This window comes from Hesperophylax consimilis, chromosome 7 (assembly GCF_061612785.1).
Source record: "Hesperophylax consimilis isolate HC1 chromosome 7, BYU_Hcon_1.0, whole genome shotgun sequence".
NCBI lineage: Eukaryota > Metazoa > Arthropoda > Insecta > Trichoptera > Limnephilidae > Hesperophylax > Hesperophylax consimilis.
The window spans coordinates 17,069,446-17,081,465 of record NC_142842.1 but is presented as its reverse complement, the minus strand read 5'-3'; the positions used below and the strand labels follow the sequence as shown (position 1 = coordinate 17,081,465).

The 12,020-nt window shown below is 34.3% G+C and overlaps 2 protein-coding genes across 3 annotated transcripts in view; one reads left to right on the top strand and one right to left on the bottom strand.

Moving 5' to 3' along the window:
- The window catches only part of LOC149422398 (ATP-binding cassette subfamily G member 4), a 100,024-nt gene extending 94,102 nt beyond the window's left edge, over positions 1–5,922 (top strand). For both annotated transcript variants that reach the window (XM_089633780.1, XM_089633782.1), the window contains 6 exons: positions 1,615–1,801; positions 2,400–2,514; positions 2,604–2,972; positions 3,082–3,246; positions 4,228–4,484; positions 5,320–5,922. In XM_089633780.1, coding sequence (XP_089489906.1) covers positions 1,615–1,801; positions 2,400–2,514; positions 2,604–2,972; positions 3,082–3,246; positions 4,228–4,484; positions 5,320–5,661 — 1,435 coding nt within the window. In that variant the 3' untranslated portion in view covers positions 5,662–5,922. The remainder of the gene's footprint in view (positions 1–1,614; positions 1,802–2,399; positions 2,515–2,603; positions 2,973–3,081; positions 3,247–4,227; positions 4,485–5,319) is intronic.
- Positions 5,923–7,264: 1,342 nt separating this feature from the next.
- RIOK1 (RIO kinase 1) lies at positions 7,265–11,803 on the bottom strand. Its single transcript, XM_089633779.1, has 4 exons — positions 11,619–11,803; positions 10,309–11,499; positions 9,849–10,038; positions 7,265–8,343 (listed from the first exon to the last, which is right to left on the bottom strand). The coding sequence occupies exons 1-4, from the start codon at positions 11,685–11,687 to the stop codon at positions 8,189–8,191; spliced, it is 1,605 nt and encodes a 534-aa protein (XP_089489905.1). The 5' UTR covers positions 11,688–11,803; the 3' UTR covers positions 7,265–8,188.
- Positions 11,804–12,020: the final 217 nt, after the last annotated feature.

Here is a 12,020-nt window from a genome sequence, read left to right as displayed (position 1 = left end):
TTTAAAAATGTCGTTTCAAACCCACAACCTATATCCCTGAGTGATTCCGCTAAGCCACGGAAGACGATACTTCTAATAATTGGATTGCGTTGACTTAATTTAACCTAATATTCTCTTGAGAGCCGACTTTTGTGCTGTTGATCCATCGAATCTCATAATTATTCTAATCTGATACTTTGTAAGCACAATAAAATGATAAATCAACATACATAATTGGTAGATTTTGAGTTTTAGTAAATTAATAATTATTCAGAGAAGTCATGACGCATCAGTTGAATAATAGATAATAATGATGCCTGGTGCGCCACTTATTTCTGATCTATTGTAAGTATTTTAATAATCTCAAGTTGACCTTACAATAATTACATTTAGGAATAAAAAGTTGTCATATTTCAATAAATCAAGACACGTTAGTGACCTAATCGATTCTACTTTCATACCATATGCTGCAAAATTCCCAGGTAAGCTCGTGGACTCTTACGCAGAATTAATCTTAAGTTTAAACCAGACATGTGTTTTGAATGCAACTTAAAATTCGATTTGCGGACTCATCTGTAAACGCAACTCAGGGGAAACTATTCTCGCATTCCTAGTGTAGTTATAAATTTCTAGAAGCAGAAATGAGTTTACATGACATTTTTCTTTTTTTAATTCAAATAATTGTTGTCAGGTGTAGTGTTATAAAATAACCAGATGCTTGGTAAAATAAAATGAGGTTATAATAATATATCGGGAATTCCGACACCACCCCCCCCCCCCACCACCATAAACTATGTGTGGCACGCGGGTGATACTGCAAATATCCAAATGGCCCTCGACGGCATAAAGATTCCCCAACCCTGCTGTAAACGATCAATTAGCAATTGTCAATCGTACTAATGACGCAATTTGACATAGCTATTGACAATTAATATTGATCGTCTCCGGTTCAGGCTGTAGTGTTTATCTCTACACTCTTAGGCCTCCCAACACGCCTTGGTCTTGCAGGTTTATTTACAGATGCCTCTCTTATTATCTTACTACGATATGACTTTCATCGATTCTCATTATATCGAAGCAGACAATAATGATATCATAATAAGCTATAAATCACAACCCAATCTTTTCTTATTCACAAATATATATTTCTTCTTCTTTTTATTCAACTAAACATGTTTATTATTTATAAGAGATTGTAGTCCTCCATGTTACTCCAGTATACTGGTATTATATTTAAAAAATAAAATATAAGAGCAGTACAATCTCAACATAAACTTACAATATACGCGTCAAGGTTAAATTCATTCAGTTTTTTTTTTTTTTTTCAATGGTCGGTCATTAAATTTTATTTTTATTTATTTATTAACATTTAAACCTGCTAAACTACTTATATAGAGGAAGACTTTAAAATAATTATGTAAAAACTAATACCACTTATACAATATGTCCAATAAATATTCAGAGAATATAAAATTATATTACTGACATAAAAATATATCGGAATAAATAATACATAAAACATATAATGATAATTGAATATAATGTATCGATATTAACATATTTGATATATCGATTTTTTGATATCAAGATATTTTCGAATACTGCCGAGTCATTTAAATAATATTTTTTTAACAGACTATCGATAGCCTTGGAGCTGGTCAACAATCCCCCAATTTTCTTTCTGGATGAGCCGACCAGCGGGCTGGACCAAGTAACTTCGTCTCACTGCATCAAACTTCTCCAGACCTTGGCTCGACAGGGAAGAACTGTTGTTTGTACAATACATCAGCCATCAGCATCCATCTTCGAGAACTTCGATCATGTAAGATATAAATAGTACCTACTTCCAAATCTTTAAGATTAAATTTTATGCGACACCTCATAAAATGGTGTCCCATGGTCTGTACCATGCATAATACATAGAGCAATATCACCACCCTTTTGGTTTGTGAGGCGGTTTAAAGAAGGCTCTGTAGGAAAGGATTTGATAATACTGGTCTTGAAACCTGATTATATAAAGGAGGAAAGAAGGATACCAGTAGCTCATCCCCCATTCATGTTGTTTTATACAAGAATAAGTCGGAGAAACAACCCATTCTCACGCAGCCGACACTAAATGCAAACACGTGTCTGCTCTTGTCTGTCAAGCTTCTCATATGTACACCGGTTCATAGTTCATAGGGAGATCAATGTTACTAGTTCATGTAAATAGGCTCATTTAAAATACCTGTAAAACAGACTTAGCTTACCTATGTTTTGTCTGTGGTATATGTATGGTAATCAATCTGTTAACAACGGAAAGGGTAATCTGTTAATCAAGCGATTATATGGTTAGGTGGCATTACTTTGGACTTTTCTGTTTAATTTCACAAGTGAGTTTTTAATAATATGTATGTATAATATTGATGTCTTATTTGCAGGTATATATCATTGCACAAGGAGTGTGCGTTTACCAAGGGTCTACTTCAGCAATGGTTCCTTTTCTATCATCCGTTGGTTTACACTGCCCCAGACATCACAACCCAGCAGATTTCAGTAAGACAGCATTATATAATTAAATTTAAATCTACTAAAATATCAGCATTGTTGCAAGAGGTTTAATATCTAAAATGTTTTCATTACAGTAATTGAAACAACAGAGAGTCAAGCAAACATAACAATGCTAAGTGAATGGCTAAGAAATGGTAAAGTTCACCAAGCTACTATTGAAGAAAAGATTAAATATAATTCAATTAAATTGAGTAAAGATCAATTAGAGGTATTGGAGAAAAGCTTAGAAGAAACAATTCCTTCTGACAATTTAGAAGTCTGCAGCAATGGCATTACTAAAAGTAAAGATAGTAAGGTTACAGACACACCTCAGGAAAATATGGAGTGGCTGAAAATGAGGAGTTTGTCCACTGATATAGACATGGAATATGCAACTTCCTCATTTACACAATTCAAAATACTCTTTGCTAGAATGATGTTGCAACTGAGAAGAAATACAACTGGTTTGTTATTTTGTATCATAATGAAGCAGCTTTTATTTATTTGAATACATTATATAATGATTTGTTTTAATTTAGTATATTCCTATTTAACAGTAAAGATTTCTTTCAGCCGTTACGATACAAACAGTTCATCATATTTTGTGCGGAACTCTGATTGGGCTCTGTTTTATGGGAACTGCAAACGATGGAAGTCTTATGTTCGAGCACCTTAAATTTTGCATTGGGGTGACAATCTTCTTTGCGTATACACAAATCATGGTTCCAGTACTTTTGTGTAAGTATATTAATCATATTCATAGTTTTATTGAGCGGTGATCAAGTTTTGTACCGGTAGTCTATGGCCTAGCCTATATATCGGCAAGCCACGCCGCACTCCAGGAGCGTAAAGTGCAATGCCGACAGAGATGTGCAAAATGGGTACCCAAAAGCATTTGAAATGTAAAATGGAAATGGGTCAAAAATTTTCCATTTGAAAATGCAAAATGCAAAATGGTTTTTAGAAAAGCAAATGCAAAATACCTATTTTCAAAATGCATTGAAAATGCAAAATGGTTTCTCAAGTCAAACACTTAAAATAATTATAGAATTTTTAAACAGTTTTGTCATTTAATAATGGACATCAATGTAGAACAAACATATTACATGATGGTAAATCAAAAAACACCACGACTACAGATTATGAACCACAAAAAATTTGCGCGGGACAAATGTTGCCAACGTAAAAACATAGAAACTGCTATCTAACATTTAATATTACAGCGTCATGGCCCCATGTTCAGTATTTGAATCAGTATTTTTTGTAATGGTATCACTCGATTGCCAGGGCTTCTACCAGGGAGCAACTTGAAAAATGTAAATTATCTCATAGCGAGGTTGAGGACCGACTGACATTTGGGGCTTATGAAAAAAAGATGAGTGGAGATAGTAGGAAGAATGTTGCAAAAAAGCATTTAAAATGGAAAATGCATTGAGAAAAGCATTTAAAATGCAAAATGCAAAATGGTTTTTAAAAAAGCATTTAAAATGCAAAATGGAAAATACCCATTTTGCATTTCCATTTGAAATGGATTTATTTGAAATAAAGCACATCTCTGAATGCCGATACATATTGGCTTAATGCACAATTCAATACATTGATATGAAACATTTAGTTACTAACAGGATGCATTTCATGGATAGTTTTTGATGTTTCAATCAATTGAATGAATAAGCAGTGTAATGTTATGATTTTAACAGTTTTATTTTAAAATTCTAGATCCTGAAGAAGTGAAACTGGTGAAAAAAGAGTATTTCAATCGGTGGTACGGACTGGCCCCGTATTACATAGCTCTCAACCTTTCCAAATTGCCATTGCAAATAACTCTGAACGTGGTATTTTGTTCTATTGTCTACCTCATGTGGGGATTACCTTTGGAGTTCTTCAGATTTGCCATGTTCTGTATAGTTGGAAATATGGTATCACTGGCGGCCGAAGGAGTGGGACTTGCAATTGGATCAAGATTTAGTATAACGGTAAAAAAACAATGAAATTCATTCAATGTCATAGTAAAACTTAAGTTAGTCAACAATTGAGAGATAACGGGTGGTGAAATCAGAAACTACAGATGTTTATGAAGATAATATAACTATAAAAATTAATTATGGACACATATTTAACCAAATTGATAGTGAATTTAAAAATAATAAACACTTCATTTTAACCACTTTTATTGGAGACTAATCAAACTTTTGGTTTAAATGATGGTAAAGGGATTTTACTTTGCAATATTATTAATGTTATCCGTTTAGATAAACTGGAAAAACCTTTTATAGCAGTGTAAAGAAGAATTTAAACATTATCAATAATCAAAAAAACCCTTTTGAACGATCCTTTGATAAATTTGTTCCCATTGTAAACTCCCCATATCAGTCCTCCAGACTCTAACCCTTAAGTCTATATTTGTAATTAAGTTTTAAGTAAACCCTGATGACGTTGAGCATTGTTCACAAAACACGTTGCTTGATCTAAACAATGAAAGCGGTTAAAATGAAGTTGTTTATTATTTTTAATTAAAATGGTGCCACAAAATAAGTTTGCTGTATTTGGATAAGAAATTGGTAATGATAATACATGGGTTTGAAAAAAACCTTCAAAATTAATGTACGTTGACCTAAAAATTTCATTTAACGCTGATCTGAGAATTCAGTAAAAGTGGAAAAGTGCAATCAAAAGGTCTTCCTCAAATTGATTGATGGGGTCATTTTGGCTAAAAATGTATTGCTTGCATCTCGTTCATTATTAATTAGAATAGTAATATAGCTCATGTGGTTGTAATATTATTGTTAAGAAGTCCAATCGTTTTTCTAGAATGGATGTGCCATGGGACCCCTGGCTATAGCCCCATTCCTCGGATTGGCAATCTATGGTTTTGACTTTGCAAAAAACATCCCTTGGGCTATGAACATCCTGATGAAGACTTCATTCGTCCGACGCGGTGTTGTGGCGTTGGCCCTAACGGTGTTTGGATTCGACAGAAAGCCTTTGGATTGCGACGATGTCTACTGCCATTTTGCCAAACCTCAAGTACTTCTCGACTACCTGGATATAAATAGGACTTCTGTTTGGTTTGAGGTTTTATCCATGGCAGGTATAATGTTACTATTTAGATCATTCGTCTATGTGAACCTGCGTCGAAGGTTTTCCACGTAAAAAGAAATATATTAACCTCGATCATGCCCCAGAGGCAGACCGAGGAAGACGTGGATAGTCTGCAGAAGAAGATTGGAGCAGGACAGGAAGGACGGAGGACTGGAGTCAAATGGCGAGAGGTCACAGACAGTGGAAAGCATTTGTGGAGGAGACCAAATCCCACCCTAGGGACGTAGCGCCGTGATGATGGTGAACCTCCACCATGTAGTGATTAAAACACTTTACTTTGTATCAGGCCCATTGTGGTTCCATTTACCAAGTCTGTCTAATAATGGATATTTTGAGTGTTGGTTTTGAAACCATTCAAGTATAAAAAATTATGTTTTAAGGGTGTCTGTTATGTGAATCTATAGTATCAATAAAATAAATAATACAGAATAAAATGATTGAATTAAGCAGAACACTAGAAATGCTTTTCATATAGATTTGAATGGAAACCAATGTTGCCACTGACTTGGTACCTTTTAGTTCTAGCCCACTTAGCACACGCTCTATCTCTCTTAACTCTTCAAGAGCCAAAAGTACTTATTGGATACGAAAAATTTGTATCAGTAGTTAATTGGATTTTACCCTTGGTATTTTGAAGATTAATAATAATTTCTTTATTCGGAAAAGTGGGGGCGTTAATGCAATCCCACAGATCCGGTATAGCATAAATAAACCACCCACAAGAGTGTAAATACATAATATATAAGTAATAACATGAATTTAATAGAATTAAGGTAGTTGCAGATGAGAGGTACCGAAATATTTGTGGACATATATATCATAGATTACATGTTCGGAGAGGGGCACAGAGCGGCAGTAGAGGGGCGTCTGTGACTCCAACCCGGCCCCCTCATCTGGCAGCCCTTTCATTTATTATCAATTACATATATCACTCGGCTAGCAGATCAAGGAATATAATCTAAGCTATTCAGAGATGTGCAAAATGGGTACCCAAAACCATTTGAAATGCAAAATGGAAATGGGTCAAAACTTTTCCATTTGAAAATGCAAAATGGTTTTTAGAAAAGCATTTCAAATGCAAAATACCTATTTTAAAAATGCATTGAAAATGCAAAATAGTTTCTCAGGTTAAACAATCAAAATAATTATAGAATTTTTAAGCAATGTTGACATTTAATAATGGACATTAATGTAGAACAAACATATTACAAGATGGTAAATCCAAAAACACCACGACTACAGATTATGAAACCACAAAAATTTGCGCGGGACTAATGTTGCCAACGTAAAAACATAGAAACTGCTATCTAACATTTAATATTACAGCGTCATGGCCGGGGCCCCATGTTCAGTATTTTTTGTAATGGTATCACTCAATTGCCAGGGCTCCTACCAGGGAGCAACTTGACAAATGTAAATTATCTCCATAGCGAGGTTGAGGACCGACTGATATTTGGGGCTTATAAAAAAAGATGAGTGGAGATGGTAGGAAGAATGTTGCAAAAAAGCATTTAAAATGGAAAATGCATTGAGAAAAGCATTTAAAATGCAAAATGGTTTTAAGAAAAGCATTTAAAATGCAAAATGGAAAATACCCATTTTGCATTTCCATTTGAAATGGATTTATTTGAAATAAAGCACATCTCTAAAGCTATTACAATATAGTGTGGGCGTGACCTAGATTATATTATCTTACTCAACTGTGATGATTGCTTGGGATTGTATGGCGAGCATTATCGTGAGATAGGTCACACCCACATATATTTTGATATTACATATATCTCTCATGTGTAACATACTTAACACTTGCCTGACATTGTGTATCGCCATCCCATTTGAATTTCATGATGATGGTGAGACACAGTTCTGCATATGAAATTTAAGCTAAGAATGGTCTGACTTTTGGATCACGAAACAAACATTTCAATTCTTGTGTTCTTTATTCTGGACATAAAATGCACTATATTGAAGTATGTACATAAGATATTATGCATTAAATGTATCCTGAACTGCCAGCATTTTCTTAACACTGTCTATTAGGAAGTATAAACGGTGTTTGAAAAATATTTAGGGGTTGTTGCGATTATATGAATAAGATTGTAGATTATCAATTTTTGATACAAATTTGTGAAACTTAGGACTGAAGAAGAATTGGATAAATGCAGTAATGAAATAATTTATGCTTTAGAATTTAATATCAGAGTTAAATGAATACATAATTTATAGAAATCGATCTTTGCATCAGCTATTATGTTTAATTTATAGGTGTGTGTCTCATATGTATTGCGTTCAAAGTTTAAGACAGACCATGAATCGAAAAATGTTTAGATATATACATCAACTCCACTGTGTTGTAAAAAGCAAGATTTAGGAAAAAAAAATGTAATGTAGGTGAATATTATTAATCTTTTGTATTTTTGTTATTATTTTAAAAAATTAAATAAATTTCTGTGAAGAGGGAAATACATAAAAATGCTATGTACAATATTATAATAATGACTGAAATAAAGACATAAATAAATAAAAAAAACCAAAAAAATCTATACATTAATTTATTTAATACATATATAACATTTTTTTATTTCTTGGCTTGATTTTCTCTTCTCTTCTTTACATGCTTCTTTACCTTGGTTTTCCTTTTTTCTGCTTGTTCTCCTTTAGATGCCTTTTTCCTTGCTTTCCTGCTCTCTGGAGATTCATTTCTGGGGCGGCCACCCTTCTTACCTTTGGATTCTAAAACAAAGTAATGTAATGTATCTTCGTTCATCATTTACAGATGAATAAACATGATAAGATGTACACGGCGCTACCCGAATTATACAAAACTTGATCATGTTTTCATGTGCAGTCTTGGAATTAATACAATGTCAAGTGACTCTAGCGAAAACAATAATAAAAAGGATGATTTTGGGTTCACCCACAAAACAAAATAAATATTTTATTTTATTTTTGAATAACTTAATTAGTTAAATCTCAATATTCTAATATTTAATTATTGATGATAATATTAGCGATTTTTAAACAAAAATTTGAAACTGAAAAATCATGAAAGATACGGTTGCATCTGGGAATTGAACTCAGGATCTTCGCCATGCGCATCTTTATCCAAGTAAACGCCAAAGATGTTTTTATCATCCAAAAGAGGTGCCTACGAAAAATTACAAACCCTGATCACAGGGATTCATGTGGACCAATGTTTAAAAATATCAAAATTCTGACAGTGACGGACATATATACATATATAATAGAGTTATGCCTGTTAGTTCAATCATCCCCAGAAAAGTTCCCACAAAAAAAATCAACACATAAACACGCTACAAGGTTCACAGAAAACTTATTAATCCCAAAAGCAAACAAAACTATATTTCACAAAGGACCACACTACATAACAACCTTCCACGTAGCATCAAACAAATAACCGACATACTTAAATTTAAATCATCACTAAAAACATTTCTTTTAAACAAATGTCACTACACCTTAAACGAATACCTTACATAAATTAAATACCTCTGTTTTTTATTTACATACATTTGTTAACATGTAATTGTTGGGTTATGTAATATAATGTGTATTTGTTGGATTAGCCGAGTTAAGAAATAGGATGTAACCTATAAGCTATACCCTTTGTACTCTGTATTTTTGTGCAATAAATATTTTTTGAATTTTGACACTATCTAGATTGCATTTAGTTAGAGTTGAACCTTGCGATCATACATAAAGATAGCAGTCAATAAAAATGTACAGTGAGAAAAATGAATATAAATAGATGGTAAATAATAATATTTGGATAATTTATATAGCGTCGTTCTCGTGAAAAATCTTTTAAAAATCAAAGTATGATGCAGTTAAATATGACCAAAGGAAATAGGGTCCCATTAGCGCAGTTGGTAGAGCAGCGCCCCCGCGAGGCGAAGGTTCCAGATGCGACCGTTATCAAAAATCTCTAATATTATCTTCACTTCAAAAAATAAATATTAATTAATAAATTTAATTAATTCGACGCCGCCAAGGAACTACAAGGGAAAGGTGTCAAATTGACTTTTTTTCCGACTTCTCCTATTCTTTCTTACGTATTCCGGTAAATTATTACGCTTCGCGTTGTGTATGAGCACTAGCGAATTAGTATGGCGGACACACGCAAGCTGCGCATATGCCACGCACACAAAACTCTAGTCGCTTGTAAGTATCTCCGTGTAAGAAGGGCCTAAGTGAATAGCAAATTAATTTTAAATTACCTTGTTCTCCCTCTGACCCTTCATCAGAATTCTGGGATTCCTCATCAGAACCCTCATCTTCTTGTGGTGCCAATATTTCCGGAGTATCCGCAGCCGTCAAGTCCGCCTTGAGTCCTGCTATGGTCTTGTAGACCAAGTCTTCTCCAGTTCCTTGCTTTGCTAATCTGATGTCTCGTTCAACATCCACCACCTGCAGAAACAAACAATTATTTATACATATAATTAAATTATAACGCTATAATAATAAGGTGAAGTAAAATAATTCTGCTGTCTGTTAATTTTTGGGAAAACTTATAATGCAGGAAAAAGTAAGGTGCATAAATGATCTCGAATTTCATTATGATAGGTACTGAAACATTTTACGGTGGATATCGCTGAGCAAAATGATGCATTCATATAATAAAAAAACTAGCAGCAAAAAATTGGTAGCCATGTTTGAAAAATATGTATAATAAAATACCTCAGCCAGACGTTTAGGAATGTATGCATTCTTAAACACTTCCTCTTCTATTTGTTCTTGCGCAGTCATGTCCTCGTAACTTCTGTTGGAAATGCTGTCGGAAACCTTATCCAGGTATTCTTCCATATTCTCTTCCGTGATACTCGGATCAGTGATAAAGTCAAACAGCTCCTTGACTGTCATGGTGGCCACGCCTTTCTTCCTGAAGAAGTCTGAAATGTTTGTGCAATCTTTCCTGAGGAAGAGGAGGGCCTGGGGATGGTCGTGCTCCACGGACTGCGAGACATCAATAACAACTATCTGACCATCGTGGTATAAGAGATTAAACTCTGACAAATCAGCGTGCACCAGTTTACACTTTGTGTATAGGGTCCACATCATAATGACGCAATCTCTGTATAACCCTCTTGCTTTTGAAGAGGAAATTTCCACATCTTTCAACTTAGGAGCTGGCCATCCCGTTGTACCGATAAAGCTCATAACCAGCACATGACCTCGTAGCAATACAGGTTCGGGTACATTTAATTTCGCTCCGTGCATTCTTACTAAGTTTCGCATTTCTTTTTCTGCCCATGTTCGAACCATCTTCCTTGGATTGGACTTGCAGTATCCGTGACGAAAGCGATATTCTCCAGTTACGTATTTGTCACGATCCTTGAATACCAAGATGGAAGTTTTATAAATTTTGATAGCAAAGTCTTGACCTGTTTTTGATGTGGCGTGATAGACGTTGGCTTCTTTACCAGTGGATATGCAGCCATTGATTTCGGCAATCATCCCTCGGTTAAGGAGTTTGAATAAAATCATTCTTGTTCTAGGATCCATGACCTGTTCCACGGTGGCTCGGTCATGTTTATCCTTCGTCCTCATTCTTTCTCCGTCGGCTTTCTTTGAACTTTCAATCAATGAATTAGCTGCGTAACTTGATAGAGTTGGTCCTTCATATTTATCGATATTGATTCGATTGGTATATTTCTTGAATAGTTTGTCTGTCGGTTGATAGTTGGTTATTTTATTTGAATTAGCCTGGGAGTTGACATTGCCACCAGAGGAACCTTTGGCTTTTGTGTTCTGGTTGTTGTCTCGACCAACGTCCCATTCACAGAGATCATCATCGGAGAAATCCTCCTCGCTTTCATAATACTCTTCATCATCGTTGTTGGCTAAGTTTGTTAACACCGACTTTATTTCCTGAAAATAAATTAATCTTATAGGGAATAATTCAACCATACACTGTTTTCATTTCAAATCTCTCAGGTATAATAAGTACTTAAAAATATCTAATGACATGTCAGTACAAAGTTGTTTACCTTAAAAATTTCGACTTTTTCTACTTCATCGTCATCATCACTGAATTGACCTTCGACTATAGCCGTCATGGTGATAGGGGCTGCAAGGTATCGTGGAAAATATAAAGGCCTAATTCAAATTTGTTATTATTTCACAACAATGTGCAACGCACGTGGTTTGCGCCAAGTAGTAAAGTTTTTAGAAATTTAACCAATAATTTGACAGCTCTAAAAAGTTGCCAGCATATTTATTTACTTTCATAAAACTCATTCTCGAAAAGGTATCAACTGAAACGGATGCAATTTATGGACACACTTGTGTGGTTTCTTTTAGATTTTTTTTAATAAGTACTTACCTACTCACTGACATTTCCAGTGAACACATTACCAAAATCTATGGAAAATCATTGGACATTTGCAGAC